The sequence below is a fragment of the Peromyscus leucopus genome, chromosome 1 (assembly GCF_004664715.2).
Source record: "Peromyscus leucopus breed LL Stock chromosome 1, UCI_PerLeu_2.1, whole genome shotgun sequence".
NCBI classification, from domain to species: Eukaryota; Metazoa; Chordata; class Mammalia; order Rodentia; family Cricetidae; genus Peromyscus; species Peromyscus leucopus.
The window spans coordinates 189,116,396-189,134,112 of record NC_051063.1 but is presented as its reverse complement, the minus strand read 5'-3'; the positions used below and the strand labels follow the sequence as shown (position 1 = coordinate 189,134,112).

General features: G+C 39.2%; 2 protein-coding genes across 2 annotated transcripts in view; one reads left to right on the top strand and one right to left on the bottom strand.

The window, feature by feature from the left end:
- Nucleotides 1–17,717, top strand: part of LOC114683972 (zinc finger protein 420-like) — a 593,185-nt gene that overhangs the window by 142,513 nt on the left and 432,955 nt on the right. The gene's annotated exons all lie outside the window — the stretch shown is intronic.
- LOC114683971 (zinc finger protein 420-like) overlaps nt 1–17,717 on the bottom strand; it is a 37,092-nt gene that overhangs the window by 3,250 nt on the left and 16,125 nt on the right. Inside the window, exons 4-5 of the mRNA XM_028858368.2 lie at nt 2,972–3,063; nt 336–462 (exon numbers count right to left, since the gene is read on the bottom strand). Of these exons, the coding sequence (XP_028714201.1) occupies nt 336–462; nt 2,972–3,063 (219 nt within the window). The remainder of the gene's footprint in view (nt 1–335; nt 463–2,971; nt 3,064–17,717) is intronic.

Genomic DNA, 17,717 nt, shown 5'->3' with positions numbered 1-17,717 from the left:
ATCAGAAATGAGTACTTTAATACTAAAATCAAAATATTCCAATTATTATGTGTACTGTAATACAGTTCCTTGCCCTGAATATACAACTTTTTTTAAATTTTGAAGTTTTCATCAAAAACTACATAAGAGGGCTAGAGAGATTACACAGTATATAACATTTGGTTACTCTTCCAGAGAACACAGAAAAATGAAAAGGAAACATCATGAAAAAAGGTTTGTTGATACCCAGAATTTCCCTTAGTGTTAGGAGTCTCTATACAGTTCAAAGAGTTTACATATACACAAAGTATATAAATACAAAGGATAAATCAGGAATTGTAGAAGAACATTCTTACCTACAAAGACAAGATTGTTGTAATTCTCCAGCATCACATCCATGTACAATGCCCTCTGAACACAGTCTAGACATTCCCATTCCTCCTGTGAGAGGTCCACAGCCACATCCCTGAATGTTAATTGACTCTGTAATGGAAAATCACCTAATTATCATGTACTTCTGCACAAAATGCTTTCCTAAATAAAAGATATCTAAAGAATTAGAGACAGTTTCATAATGCACATGAAGCATAGCAATTAATCAATGACAAAAGTATTACAGAAGTTCTGTAGAGATGTGTCAGAAGTTAAGCATTGTTGCTCTTAGGTAGACAATGTATAATAATATACAACAGATTTTAACCCCAGTTCTATAAGAGCCAATGCACTCACCTGAACTTTACAAGCAGGAGGCATACATATCATGCATACACACACTTAGACAAATATACTGACAAACATAATATTTAATTTTAATGAGAGATACTTTGTGAAATAGTCAGTCTTTACTGTATTTTTAATCCCTGTGAAAACAGGACAACATAACAGTTTCAAAATCAGTCAACTTTTAGGCTATATAATAAATGCATTTAAGCACTAGAGGGTGGAATGTACCTTTACATGTTCATATCAAACAGGACCCTAGTGTCACATCTCTGATGGCCAAGTTATGATGAACAAAACTATTTTCCCAAATTCTACAACTGTTGACCTTGCTCAAATATTGACCACTAAATCGATCCTATTTGCGGCTGGGTCTCACCTTACTTTATTCTAAAATGCTCAATTCAGATCCTGAGGCACAGGTATGGTGCTACACCTTTTCTAGAACAAATAGGTAGAATACAGAGTGCAGGAATCATGGGTGAATTAAAATAAGAGCTTTTTCTTTAAAGAGTAAGCACTGTAACATCAATGCACACATTCAATATCCCAAACAACACACAGAATCAAATACTTTGTGAAGTTATTTTATGAGAATATCTTCACAACCATGAAGCAAACTGAAATGTCAACATTAGATGGTATTAATATTATTTAAATTTTTCTAAAGTAGATACAAATAATACAGATTATAACAATTCAATGAATTCTATATGCCATTGCACTATAGAATGAGACGTGTGTAAATAAATGACGTGACAATGCATTCAAATGAAGTAAAAAAATTTTCTGTGAATGAAAATAATGTATTAAATTGAGTGATGATCATAATAACTTCATTAATTTTGGATACATTATTTCTCATGAGATTGGATCAGTGGAAAATTTGAGTCCTCTAATTTCAACTTAATTCATTTCTTCAGTATTAGAGCTCATTCATTTAGCAGTATTTTGGGTTGCATAGATAATTATCACCTGTAATTCTTTCTTCACTGTTGAAAACTAGAAGATGCAAGGTTATATACTGTCTTTGTCACAAATGTGCACAAAAATGTAAACCCGTGGTCTGGGAAATGACTCAGAGGTTAAAGGCACTTGCTGTTTCTGAAGATAAACATAATTTTATCTCTACACATATGGCAGCTACTGACAATGCCTGACTTCAGTGCCAAGGGTTTGGTGCCAACCACAGGCATCCAGTTAGCATAATACATCATGCAGTGTACATAAAAATATGCATATGAACATTCCTGTACATACATAGAATATTATTGTAGAGAAAGAAATAGAACCATCACCACTACTCTTAAAAATTTTTCCCTACCCCCCCCCAAAAAAAATAGCTTCAGGGTAGAAGGAATTTTCTTCCTCCAAAAAAGAGAGACAGCAAAGTAATTAAGAGGGACATCCACTGATGCTTGAAAATTGATGCCTGAAGCACAGCAACAAGTCAATGCTGTCTAGAAAATTCTTAGGAATATATTTCACGATAGAATTAAAAGGTAGTGCTATCACCCTTAAGAAAAGTAAAAAGAGAAACAGAAAATAATCATCTGTCTATTGAGAACTTACCACTGAGAACTGTACAGAACCTCTCCTGAGACAGATGACTTCAGGTGTCAACACACCCATAATCACTGACACAAAATGCCAAAAAGAGAAACCAGGATCCTCACTGACAAATCAATTTTATGGAAAGAGAAAGATACTTTATTCTTTCCACAACATACTCTCTAGGGTACTGTAGTATTTACTATTTGGATTAAAGACAGTGAGTCTCTTCTGATTGTAGTTTTGCATAAATTGTTCAATGATGTCAGTGAAAGATGAAGGTCAATGTATTTGCATGTAAACACTCATAAGCATGTTTCTGGATTCTGACCATCCAAGAAATGCAATCTATGAGGCACATGAAACCTTTCTTCCTCATGAATATAAAAGGACACAAGACCATTCTATGTCGAAACTGGCCATCAATATATTCTATGAGCACCATTTAGAATAGATTCTCTTTCAGAATGGTAGGTATTAATTCAATGAAAATTTGTCCTCACAGTTTAAAACAGAGTGAAAAATATAATGGAACCAGGCTGTGTTATGTAGATGAATGATCTAAAGACTTACTCTTGATGATCAGAGAAAAAAAAAAAAACAAAGAAAAATCATAGAAAATAAAGACTTTTAGACAATATTACCAGAGGTAGAGAAATTAACATCTTGAATGGATTCAATAATAAAAACAATTTAAAAGAAATGTGGACATGACACTGACCTGGGGAGCATTTATCACAGAAGCATTCATTCTTCTTGTTGCTCTTCTCTCAGTTTCTCTCTCAGAAACAAAGACTGGAATTCTTATTGAAACTTCACATCAAGATGTCAAAAATACAAAGCTAAAATTAATACAACTCTGTTATGGATAATGCCAAACCACATAAAAGGATTTAAAACCAAAATGATATCAGAAAACTTTTCAACATTCCTATACATAGGGGAGAATCAAAGAACACATTTAGAATGGGGAAAGAAAATGACTATGAACCTTATCATTGCATCCAGAAAAAATGAGCTCTTAAAATTCTTGGAGAAGAAAGGATACATAAAGAAGGTTATAAAACAGCACAGGTCACCTAATCAAGCAACACTGTAAACCATCATTAGAGGCAAAGTGTAGACAGAAAAATCTTGAGAAATTATCCATGAGAACACAGGAAATAATGCATTTTATATAAGAAATTAATGAATAGAGGACAGTTGGGGAGTAACAAACTATCCAACAAGGAAAACTACCATTATTAACTAGAAAGAAACAAATTAATACCAGTAATATTACCAACCAGAATATGAAAAAAAAATCACATAACAAATATAAGCCCCATGATATGAAAATCCCAATAGAATAGAAATGCCATAAGACAGGTTGGGGATTTAGCTCAGTGGTAGAGCACTTGTCTAGCAAGCGCAAGGCCCTGAGTTCGATCCTCAGCTCAAAAAAAAAAAAAATGCCATAAGACAAACCAATAGATTTTATGATAAACTCCTAAAGGTAACAGGAAGAAATGGAATACAGCTGAACAAAGGAAAGGACAAGTGTGCTACAGCAATGCCAAGAGTACAACAGGAAAGATGAACAGCATTAGCTGGAAAACCGTAAGGAGAGGAAGGTGCATACAATCTCCAGTCTTATTAACTGGAGAAATCTGAATAAAAAATTAAGGATGAACAGGTAAGAAAGTCATCAAATTCCTTTTTAATGATGATGTGATCACAAACAAAACTTGCCACATTCACCATGGGAAAATCTTAGATTTGATAAGTGTTTTATGTAATAATTAAAAGGAACAAAACAAACAAACATCACTACCATTCCTATTTATTAATAAGACAATTTGCAAAGAAATTAAAGACATTCAGGCTGCTTCCCAAAGAATTAAGAGTAATGCTAAATAATGATGAATTTACTTCTATAAAGAAATTAAGAATTCAGAAGAAAAATGAAAAATAGTATGCAAAGAAATAGACTTCCATGCACATTGACTGATGAACAAAATGGTATGTTTGGTTTGTCTTTGTGAGGTTTTCTATGTCTGCCATGGAACACTATGACCCAATTGCAAGTTGGACAGGTAATAGCTTATTTGGTTCACACTTCCATGTCACCATTCACCATTGAAGGTGGTTAGGACAGGAGCTGAAACATGGCAGGAACCAGGAGGCAGGAGCTGGTGCAGAAGCCATGAAGAAGTGTTGCTGACTGGCTTGTTTCCCATGACTTATTCAGCCTGCTTTCTTATAGAAGGCAGGACCACAAGCCCAGGAATGGAACCACCCACAATAGACTGTACATTCCTCACCAATCACTCATTAAGAAAATACCCTATAGCCAATTTTTATGGAGGCATTTTCTCAATTGAGGTCTTCTCCTCTCTGATAACTCTAACCTGTGACAAGTTGACATAAAACTATCCTGCACATGGTTACATTACTAACAGCAATTAGCAGAACTGTTGCAATCCTATAAGGGAAATACTGGTATTTTCCACAAATGTACATATGGAAATAGTTACATCGACACAGGAACATCACAAATTTTAAAATGATCTCCAAGAAGGAGTATTTCTTGGGGCATCACAGGATCTGATCATATGTCATAAAAGAGGCACAAGAGACAGACAGTATGGTCCTACAAATAAAGAACCATGTAGAAAATTGAACAGAACAGAGGTTCTAGAAAGAAATATAAGCAGAGAGGCTAAGTAAGCTGAATAGTTCAATTATAAACTCTCTCTGCTCTGTCTTGCAAGTCTCAGAACTTATTTATTCCCTGCTGGAGTTTTCTCTTGCTTCTCAGCTCCTACTTAGAACATATAGAAACTTCTCTGGGTGGAGTTGGTTTTGCAACCCTGCCTCTCTTCTCAATGGACTAAGGTATTAAAGCCCTGCTCTGTTACTATAGTGTGGCCTCAGAACAGTTCAAAGGCTAAAATTGACATGCTAGACTTTCAATGTTGACAATTTCTGCCAATGCACAAATGACATGAAAATCTTTTGTATCTAATCTTCTCTCCTTCTCTATTCCTTCCTATTTACATGTGCTGTTTCTTATGGATATTTAATGTCCAAGAGACCCAACAACCCATCCTAATGGTGTCAGGAAATTGCCATCAGTCTGTCAAAGGTTAATTCAGCCCCCTACAACTCTCTTTGACTGGTGCTACCCTCTATGCTGGTTTTCCCTATGACCAAAAGAAAGATTACTGTAAACAGTGGCCAGAAACTTACAGAGGCACTCATATCAGTCATGCAAATACCATGGGACAAATCTGGACTGTCCTAATTGCTTATCAGCTTCTGGTTATCACTCTGCCTAGCCACTTTGGAGACTGCTGGTTGTGTGTACCTCCCACGTTCAACTCTTGACCACCATTTGTAGCCTCACCCATTGGACTACGAGATCTTTTTACCTATGATAGAATTCCCACTGAGTTACATCTGGCCTGGCTCCAAAGTGCTAACACCTAGCCTTTATCTATCTTTTGTTTCTCAGTTAATTTTTGTTTCTTTTGTTGACCTCTATGTGAATCTTGTCTAAGAGTTTCCCTAGGGTACAAAACCTATGCAAAACTTGTCTGGGAAAAATCCAGCACACTGTAATATTCCTTAATTGAGTATCTGTACTTAGTATTGTCCTTTTGGATGTTGTTTAAGGATATGGAAATCAACTTACTAGAAACATAAATTTGGGGCAGGTGGTGGTGGCCCACAACTTTAATCCCAGCACTTAGAGGTGGATCTCAGTGAGTTTGAGGCCAGCTTGGTTTACAAAGTGAGTTGCAGGACAGCCAGGATTGTTACAGAGAGAAACTGTGTCTTGAAAAGCCAAAAATAAATAAATACATAAAATAAAAAATGTAAATTTGGAGAACAACAAAAATGCCCTGGGCTAAGGGAAGGTGTCTCAGTCCACAAAGATGCTGAATCCTCCTGCAGCTGGAAGGTTAAAGAAATCCTTAAGATGCCCTATGTGTTCTTCCCATGACTCTTGTGAATCTGAATCGAAACCCATACAACCACCTTGCCTCTCATTAACTTCTCTGAGCCAATTACCACTACCAACTCTTATATCTCCCATATCCCTCTTCAGTACTAAAGACTATTTAAACCCCTCAAGGATACACTTTATGGGCACACTGATGCCTCAGACAATAATAATGCTTTGACTGTGAGCACTGTGAGCCAGCCCTAATGTCTGAATTTTCAAATGCCTCCATCCTCTGCAGCAATCAGGTTTACTGCTGCCTACCTGCTGGGTGATCTGGAACTTGCACCCTGGTGTTCCTTTTTCCAAAATTAGGAGTGGTATGTGGTGATATTGTGTTCCCCAAAATATTGTGTACCCTAATAAACTTATCTAGGGTCAGAGAACATAACAGCCACTAGACAGACATAGAGGCCAGAAAATGGTGGCACTCACACCTTTAATCCTAGCCTTCTGGAGGCAGAGAACCATCCGGGTTTCTGTGAGTTTAAAGGCATACTGGAGAGCTGGGTGGTGGTGGCGCACGCCTTTAATCCCAGCACTCGGGAGGCAGAGGCAGGCGGATCTCTGTGAGTTCGAGGCCAGCCTGGGCTACCAAGTGAGTTCCAGGAAAGGCACAAAGCTACATAGAGAAACCCTGTCTCGAAAAACCAAAAAAAAAAAAAAAAAAAGCCATACTGGAAACAGCCAGGCATGGTTGCTCACGCCTTTAACCCCAGAAAGTGATGGCAGAAAGCAGAAAGGTATATAAGGCGTGAGGACCAGGAACCAGAGCTGGTTAAGCTTTTAGGCTTTTAGCAGTAGTCCAGCTGAGATCCATTTGGATGAGGACTCAGAAGCTTCCAGTCTGAGGAAACAGGATCAGCTGAGGAATTGTCAAGGTGAGGTAGCTGTGGCTTGTTCTGCTTCTCTGATCTTCCAGCATTCACCCCAATAACTGGTCTTGGGTTTGTTTTTGTTAATAAGACTCTTTAAGATTCATGCTACAGTGGTACTTGGTGAAGAATCCTTTCCAGAACTCCAACGGGTAGCTCAGACCATCCTTACCCTCCAAGGCAAAACAGACTCACTGGTCAACATAGCGCTACAAAATTGGCTAGAATTAAATTTACCAACAGCAGAGACAGGTCATCTTTATCTCTTCCTTAAGGAGGAATGGCGCTTCTGTGACAACCAGTCAGATATAGCAAAAGATAGGATCTGACAACTCCAGACTGGTCTCCAAAAACGTAAGAAACAGCTTGAGCCACTGGCCAGTGAATCATTGACAGCCCAATATGGAACTGGCTATTAAACTTCTTAACCTCCTTTTCCTCCTGTTCTTAATCCTACTAGTCACACCCTGCCTTATAAACTTATCTAGACTTCTTCAACAACAGGAACAAAAGATCTCTCAGTAGACTTTTAATGCATTGCTATTACAGGACTACCTAGTTATGAAGCCAGAGGCTTATACCCTGATGGTGATGGCTAAGATGGTACTAATAGGACATCAATGCACCCATTAAGCAGGAAGTAGTCTAGTGATATTGTCCTCAACCTTTCCCGATCCCTGATCTCAATAGTAAACAACAGGTGGAAAGTAAGGTCATTGAGGCATGCTACTGGCCAGACTCAACCACTGAGAAATTCCAACCACCAGGATCCACACATACAACACTCTAACTGGCAGACACAGTGCCTACAGATACAGGCACCCAAGCTCTGCCCTACAGAGTACAAAGCACAAGCTCTGGACTTGAAAACCTACCAATCTCCACCCCAGAAAGATTTGTACCCCAGATATGCTTTGTAAACCATCTTGTGCTCAGTTCTGTAATGTTTCTTGCCAGAGCAGAGGCAGACACACACCTAGGTTCACCCCTCAATAAACCTCTTGTGTTAAGTTTGTTGTGCAGTGTGACGTGGGGTATTCTTTGCTGCCCACCTTCAAGAATACCTTTCCCTTCCAAGCTTTAATACTTACATTGGGGAAACCTTCCCTAAGAAGCAGAACTGTAGCACTTGCAATGGGAAAATCTCCTTCAGATCTGTAACACTTTCAATGTTGAAACCTTCCCCTGTGTAGAGATGAAATACTTGCACTGGAGAAACCTTCCCCCTCAGAGCACAAACAGTTACACTTTCTTCTCTGAGAATTTCACTTTCCACTGTGAGACGGGAGACTCATTCACACAAAGCTCACGTACTTGCAGAGTAGTTGGAATCCTGAGTAGGAGAAATGCAGAATGGAAGAATTATTCTCACACACAAAAACCAGACTGCCGCACTTCCAGCACATCCAAGCTCTGTGCAGTGCCAGGTGAGTGGGTTCAAGCATTGCCCTCCTCCTGAGAGTAGTCCACGGTCACAGCACTGACTGCCAACACATCATGAAACTAAAAACAAAAGAAGTGAGTGCTTGAACCATCTGTGTTCCTGCACTGCTTTAAACCCAGCACTCAGGAGGCAGAGACAGGCAGATCCCTTGTGGGACTAGGTTGTTGTACGTGGTAAAATCTGAGCCAGACACAGCAATAGAGTGATATAGTTAGTCAACAAAATAAAGCTACACCAGGCCATTTTGGTCATGTGTTATGGGAAGAGTGCTTTTCTCAGAAAAAGGAGCCAATAGACCATTGGAGCCAATGTTGCTCATAGAGTTGAATGACGAAGATTATTTAAGAGATGCTTCTAAGTTTGTCCTACCTATAGTGCATTTTATAACTGTAAAAAGTGTGACCTAATATCCTTTCAGAGTTTGCATGCATACTGCACTTCTCCAGACTCTAGGATGGAATATTAAGCATTACACACATGAAAACACATTTCTGAATGCTGTATTTACATCCTATCCTGTGTAAATCCCAGATGAAAAATCAACTGGAGAAAATAGTTTGCTTAGTAAATGTTAATGTTTACAGCCACAGCTGTAAAACTTGCTAAAATATACTTTCTGATTCATTAAAATCTGCAGTGGCATTTTATTTGACTTATATCTAAAAAGCTCTCTAGGAATGCCTAGATGCCATGGGGAAAGGCCACTCTCTTGAATACGCAAATGTTAAAACAGGAGAGTTAGAAAGATTGGATGAATTTAAATCCCAGGAGTTTATAACTGCCACAAGAGCAAAGATAACTAGATTAGCAGACAACATAGTTTGCAAATTCTGTACCAGATCATGCTTCTGTAAACATCCTGCCAATCATAAGATGAATGAAAACATCAGGATAAGTTCACATGATCTAAAATTTTCCAAGAGAATTAAGATACCCATAGCTGAATATCAGATTCCATGACTTACTAACAGCAGCAGTGAACTGATCACATCCTTGATCCTGTTACTGTCTGTTTGCCAGCACTGCAGCTCCTCTGACCTGAGCAGGTCCATGGTTGCCTGAATGCCAGCTGTTGTTCCCACCACTGCCCAGTTTCATGGTGACTTTCCCCAGGCTGCCCCATGGATCCATTCTGCTGTGATATGAAGAGTTTATTCATGTCACCATGGCACTCAGGGTTGTGATGAAATTATAGCATAGACGTAGCTGAACTGGTTTCCGTAACTGTCAAATGAATTTCACTGTACACCTGATTCCATGGCAGCTGTGTCTGCATGCAAAAAACTTGTCCAAGATTAACCCAGCTCAAATCCCAGCAGAAGTGAAACAGATTATCACAGGACTGACTACCTGAGATATTATAGGCAACTCTTAGCCTTGGAAGAGGCAGAGTCAGTTTTCTTCAGAGATGTGGCTCATGTGCATACAGCAAGACTGCCATGGACTCAGTACTTTAAACAAAATGTGAATATGGAGATGTAAGGACTTATCACAGGACTGGGTAATTAGAGCTGAGAGATAGGGAGTGAATTTGATCAAACACATAATATACATATGAATGAAATTCCCATAACAAAAGAAACCAATACATATCACTGACTTAACATTAATTTGAGTTTAGCCATTTGGAATCATGTATCCAGGCTCCATACTTACTCTCACACTAGCAGTGATGCCTCCATGTTCTTTCCTGTCCTGCTATCTTGTATCCTTATGGTGACACCTCTAGATCATTTATTGTTTTTCTTAAGATTTATGCATTTTAACTTTATGTGCATGTTTATTTTCCTGCAGGTAGATCTGTGCACCTTGTGCATGAAGTGCCTGCATCAGCCATTAAGAGTGCAAATAAATACTTTGGAAGCTGAGTTATGTCACCATGCAAGTACATGGAACTGAACCTGGAAACTTCGAGAACAACAAGTGCCCCTACCTGCGGAGCCACCTCTGCAGCACTGTTTATTTTTCCTTAATTAGCTTTTGTGGAAACTTAAATCAATGAACAGTGAAACAGAATTCATGGAGAACTGAAGATACTTTCTTAGAGTGCCAGCTAATGAAAAACAATGACACAGAAATGGGTGACAATGATACACTGAGAAGTTTTGGTATCAATTGACACTGGTTGTGAAAGATATTTGCCCATAATTATATGGATGAGTGCTTACAAGAATAAGAACAAGTCAATCTGAAATAGTATACAGTAATATATTAGAAAAGTTGTATAGAAATTCATGAAATAGACTAGACAACTGACTATACAATGAGTCAAGAAAACAGACTTGTTTCTGTGAACTGACAAAAGTGCTGATGAACCATTTTTTACCTAGTCCAAACTGAAAGAATGAATCCCCACGTAATAAAACTAGAGATGAAAAAAGGCTATTGCAGTGTATCCCAATGGCATCAGAGTTAACTTACAGAATACTGTGGATGGTCACATGCAAAAGAATTGAAATGAAGAAGAAAAATACACAAGTGAATGATTCAACCCTCTAAGTTATAAAACTAGGAAAGGCATTAAGCAGTGCTGAGACTAAAGCAGGAAGAGTTTCCTCTAACAGTGTCTGCAGATTGGAGAGATTCAGCACAGAATTCTCCTTTCCTTTACACAAACCTGATAATACCACAAGGAGAATATTGCATGAAAAACAAAGAAAAGTAATGTCAGGAAGCCATCATACAAAGCTAGCTTTACTTCAAAACCCAAAGTAGGTGATGCCAAATACCCAAAGCAGATGAGCCCGAACAAGTATATGCAAAGAAAAATCGCAGACCAGATACCAGGATCAACGCAGATACAGAGATTGTCTCCAAATTACATAGAAATGGAATGCAAGCTAATTTAATCCCAAGAATGTACAACTATCTTAACACCTATACATTGATCAATGTAAAACACCATGTATGTGAACTCATCGAGAGAAGAAAGTTGATCATGTCAACAGATCTAGGTAAGGCCTGAGGAAAAATAGCACACTTGCTCATTATAAAAGCTCTGAAAGAAGTAAGAACAATAGGAATGAATGTACCTCAGAATATTTAAGACAATGAGACACAAAATTTAAACTACAACAAGACAGCTGGAATCATTTTGCCCAGAGAAGCATGTCTTCTACATTCAAAACACTGCATCAATGAAGACCCTAAGAGTGCAGAGCAAGCAGACACACAGAGCAAAACTTGAGTCATCGCAGCTGTGATTTCAGAAGACACTGCAGACCACAGGAACAATCAGCACCATGGCAGCGGCAGAAGAGCAGACACCTAAAGCAGTAAGAGCAGCAGATCCAGAGCCAATCCAACCTGCTGTGACCAACTGAATTTCACCAAAATGCCAAAAACTTGTTACAGAATAGAAAGCCTTGTCAACCATTGCTGTGGGGAACAGTAAATATCCACATATAAAGGAATGAAAATAGGTGAAGAGAAATGAACTGGTGAAATTTCTGTCCATTGCATAGAAATAACTGTAAGTATGAAGAAACAGTCTATAGACTAGAGAAATTTATTAGTAAACATTTCATAGTACAATCACAAATACCCAGATTTTATCAAGAAGCTAAAAAGCATGCAAAGAAAATAATACTATAATCAATAAAGAAACCAAAAAAAAAAAAAGTGACAATGCCTAAAAGCTCTGACACAGTAAAAAAATGTAAATAGCACATTAGTCATGAAGAAAATGTTCATCTAACATACACTAAGACCTCTCAGCCTAGTCAGTGTCTACACTCAAGGTCCTAAACAATAACAAACACTGGAGACAATGCAGGAGAAAGAACACAGATACAGTGGGAATCCAACTTAGTTCAGACACAAGGCAAGATTGTGTGCAGTTTCTTGAACAACCAAATAAGAAAAAGAGAAAACTTAGCAAAGATACTACTCAAGTTTATAAAGAAATGAAATATACTTCAAACTGTCAATGAAATCAGAACAAAGGAAAAAAAAAGAAAATAAATAGAAAAAAAATTAACAAAATAGTATGTGTTTATATTTTCCTTCAGTGATTTCTGAAAATGTATATGTTTAATATGCCTCAAATCAAACTTGAAAATAGGATACAATTTCAAAAGAAAAGGAGAAAATACCCTAAAATCAAAACATAAACTTTCCATAAAAGTATTTACTTCAAATGTAATGATATAAAGTATTAAGAGTGAATGAGTTTTTTAAAAGATTTGCCATGAAGAGGGTTGGTCATAATTATGGCAGGTAACAGGAAACACCAAACCTATAAATATACAAAACAAAGAATATTAACAAATAATCAAATAGTACATTTCCAGAAAGCTATGGGATCAACATGAGTGTATTTTATAAAAGTTTCCAAGTACATAAAGCAATCAATGACAGAATTGTAGCAAGCAAATAGACAGTGATGCAGGGAAGCTTCAATGTCCACATTAGGAAAGGTAACCATGAACAGCACAGAAAACTAATGGTGCCTAGAAGGCCTGCAGAGAATCATGCACACAACAGCAGCAGATGCTCAGTCTCCTCAAACTTCAATTTGGATGCCCTAGTATTTATATGTCTTAAAAATAGAATAAGTCTTCAAATCTAGTGAAATGAATGTTTAAAAGTGTCTTCTAGCCGGGCGGTGGTGGCGCACGCCTTTAATCCCAGCACTTGGGAGGCAGAGCCAGGTGGATCTCTGTGAGTTCGAGGCCAGCCTGGGCTACCAAGTGAGTTCCAGGAGAGGCGCAAAGCTACACAGAGAAACCCTGTCTCGAAAAATAAAAAAAAAGTGTCTTCTCGGCAGGACAGTGGTGGCACACGCCTTTAATCCCAGCACTTGGGAGGCAGAGGCAGGCAGAGCTCTGTGAGTTCAAGGCCAGCCTGGGCTAGAGCGTGAGTTCCAGGAAAGGCGCAAAGCTACACAGAGAAACCCTGTCTTGAAAAAAAAAAAGTGTCTTCTCCAAGAACTTTGAATTCTGACATCATCAGAGAATACAAAAATAATGAATACTAACTAATAGCATATTCTCATTCAAACATAGTGAAGAAGTGTAAAATGTTTGCATTCTAGAAAGATTGTAAGTAATTTGTACCAAAATCTAACAGGCATTCTTTTATATAAAAAGAGAAAATCTTACTAAAATTCTTAAAATTGTGAGAAACCACAATGACTTTAAAAATTATGAGAGAAGTATCAAACCCAGAGGTAATTCCACATATATAAAAATTGTGGGCAAGCAAACTGTGGACTGTTAAAGACAGACAACAGGGGATATCGAAGGGTAGACAATGTAGATGGAGTTTAATACTCAGCAGAGATATTAAACAAACCTTATCCAAATCTTGCTGGCATTATTTTAGGGAACAGAAAAATTAACCTGAAAAAAAAAACAGAACCTAAGGGAACTAAAAGATGCTGCAACACCTCTGTGTGCAGGACAAACCAAGAGGCTTCAATGGTTCTAACTAAACACCATATTTTAAATTATAGTAACTAAACCACTTAATATTGGTATAAAAACACAACTACCGATGTGAATGGAAAAGGGCCAGTATCACTTGCATGCAAAGTCAAATACATACTATCTTCAAACACCTACAATAAGACAATCTTGGGATTATTCTCAATGGAATTCTCTAGAATCACTGGGAATAAAATAGAATGTGGCAAAACCAATTTCATGCCTCTCTTTGAGGATTTCACTTTACTCTCGAGATATGAGACTCATTCACACACAGCTCACACACACGCAGAGTAGTTTTCCCAGGAACCCTGAGGAGGAGCAAGGGAGACTCCAGAAAAGTATTCTCACCCTGAGAATACAGACTCCTGTACTTCTCCGACAGGAGATCTGTGCATTCTCACTCCTCCTACTTCAAGAAGTCCACACTCACAACACTCAATGTCAACAAACCCTGAAATAAAAAGAACAACAACAAAAAAGCCACGTGTCCATGGGCCGAGTGCTTTTCTTCAACTAAAGAGTTTTTTTTTTTTTTTTACAAGACAGGGTTTCTCTGTGTAGCTTTGCACCTTTCCTGGAACTTGCTTTGGAGACCAGGCTGGCCTTGAACTCACAGAGATCCGCCTGTCTCTGCCTCCTGAGTGCTGGGATTAAAGGCATGCGCCAATTTTTTTTTTCTAATACAGGTGAGTGACCATAATTATTAAAAAGACACTTACTAATTTTGTTTTCATCTAAAGTATGTTTGCTAACCATAAAATACTGTGGCCTGTTATACTCTCACAGCACACATGCTGGGTTTGCCTGGACCTAAGGTGTAACATAAGGACACAGCATATGAAGACACATTTCTGAATGCTTGTATTCAGATCCTAGGTGACACATATCACAGATGGGAAAAATTAATGGGGAGTAAAAGTTTGCTGAATGTTTACAAACATATCTGTGGCACTCCATAAAATGTATTTTTTGTTTAAGTCTATCTGCATTGGTTCCTCGTGTAATTATTATCTACAAAGCTCTCTGGGGATGTCTAGTCTAAGGCAAAGACCACTCTCTTGAATAGGCAAGTGGTAAAACAGGGGAGTTAGAAAGCATAAATGAATTTAAATTCCAGGAGCTTTGGACCTGCTACAATACCAAAGAGAACCCTGTTTGCGGACACTGCAAATGCTCTACTAGATTATTTTAGGAATTATTTTATGACAGAACAGTCTGGGAGCAGTAAGAGAAGTGAAAAAAGTCATGATAAGACCCACTATGTAGGATTTCAAACTGGCTGATGACAGAAAGATATCTACAACCAAATTATCAAAGCTGTGTCCTGGGCAGCCTCAGCAAGCACACCCTTCTTTCCTGTGTCCCAGCCCCGCAGCGCCTCTGACCTGGGAGGTTCCAGGGCCGCCGGGCTGCGGTTCTGCCACTGCGCTGCTGACTGGTGACTTTCCCAGGCCGCCCCGAACAGCAACTGCCACTTTGGGGAGTTTTCAGGTCCCCAAATACCAGGGCGGTACCTCCCCTACCATGCAGCTCACCAAGTCCAACATGGAAGGGCGGAATTTCCTGTGAATTCAGCTTGGTTCCTAGAGTGGCTCCTCCTGGCCCCGCCCAATATACCTCTGCTTCCGGGTACTTGATTCTTCTAAACCCGCCTACCACGGGCTCTTTTTTGTTAATCACTTCCCAAGTCCACCCAGTTGTTTTCTTTCCCCAAGAATGCCAGTGACCAGACAGGTGTCTTTGCCTTATCCAGAACCCATCCCTCCCACTACATCTCAGGCTGCCTTCCTCACAGCTCCAGCTGCCAGGCTGCCCTGGACCTGCTCTGCACAGCCTCCCTATTGAGAGCTGCTGGTAGCAAAAGGCCATGGGAGTAGATAGCAGGAGACAACTAGTGTTCAGAAGGTCAGTCTAACAAAACCATCATGCAAGGCGTTTTGGAATAACTGCCTTTTGAATGAATTGGCTGTTTCTTGTTGTAAACTATTTGTGCAATAACAGCTATGGTATCTTCCCATTACCATGCATTTTCATAAAATGTATATATGTAATCTCATGACTACATCTCAATCTATGGGCACATACATCTGTGGGTGGTCAGGAAGATGACTTTTCATTTAGCTGTTTAATTTTCATACATAGAAAATAAACTAGGATATGCTTCATAGCCAGACCCATTGTCCCAGGAGACTGTAGACACTAAAACCTGCTTTGTTCATGGAAAATAATAATCTGTCCTCAGTCTAACACTAACTGCACACACTTAGCTCATTTTTTACCTCAGAGCAAGTTCAAACTAGACTAAAGGCCTCTGTATATAGATCATAAGGTTTTTGGGTTGTTTTGTTTTGTTTTTTCCCAAGACAGGGTTTCTCTGTGTAGCTTTGTGCCTTTCCTGGATCTCACTCTCTAGACCAGGCTGGCCTCGAACTCACAAAGATCCGCCTGGCTCCGCCTCCCGAGTGCTGGGATTAAAGGCGTGTGCCACCACCGCCGGCTAGAACATAAGCTTAAAACTTTACAGTTATGCACAAGGTCAGAGTTGCAGGTGTCTACCAAGGTTACTAACATAAAACACCCTAAGAAAAGCCTTCTAATTCTTCACTTGCCGAGTCTGCTGATAAAAGCTATGTCTCAGAGTTTGTTGCATTGGCCACTGTGCCCCCTCCCTCTGGTCCTGGGACCTTGGAAGCTTAGCCCTGCTCCTTATCGTCCATTCTAAGACATCTGGCCAGTGCCATCTCCAGACAACCCTGAGTTCATCTCGCCTACATATAAAACAAGCTAACCTCACTAACCTTAAATCCTTAACTCCTTACTTTCAGCCCAGTTTATTAACACAAGACCCTAATTTAAGAGATTTACTGCGTATAATTACCAGGACAGTGTTTGGCCATCTGCTAGTTACTGAGATAAGGTAAATAATTCCACTGACCCAGTGAGACAACTGCCAAAGTCAAGTAGATGATAGGTGCCAAGCTTCATTTCTTGTGCAAATTAAGCTTAAATCCTCCTCTTTTATCCCATAACCCAGGTGTTATCCTTAGTTCTGAAGATTCCACACTTTAGCAACTGACTCAGAGCAAAAGTGCTTTTACCCAGCGCCACTTTGAGATCTTTGGCAGCAGTTAACTCTGCAGCTCACACACGATTGAGCCTGTATGATAATGAGTATTCAGAGACGGGTAATGCCTGGGGGCACTAACCAACCTAAGACAGAGCGCCTGTGTGGCCTGGGCAGGTGTCTCCATGACAGGTAAGGTAACCTGCTGACGTCCCATGCAACCTAAGTCAGAAGCTCATTTATTAGTAAAAAGGGGACCTGTAGGGCCCTGGCCTCCGTTTTGGATAACTGTTGCCTTGCTTGCTGACCTTGACCTTGATATCCTCCCTATGCTAATTTCCTCCCTGGTTTCACCCTCCTGAATGCTTAAGGGAAGTTCCCTGTCTATGTATCCTGCACAATGGCCATTAACAGCTTAGATGCAAGATTGTAAAACATTTGTAGCAAACTTCTGCCCTCCAAGTTCTCCCATGGTGCTGTAAGCCTGTATGTAAGACCTCCTCCTCCCTCTTTCAATAAATGGCATTCGGCATTAAAAAAAAAAAAAAAGAACCAAATGCTACATGTTGTTACACAGGTTGCCTAGTAACCAAGAACACTTTCTCCACCCTGCCAGAAAGTGACACTGCCTGGATAGTTGAGCCAGAAGACAGTTTCACATTACTCA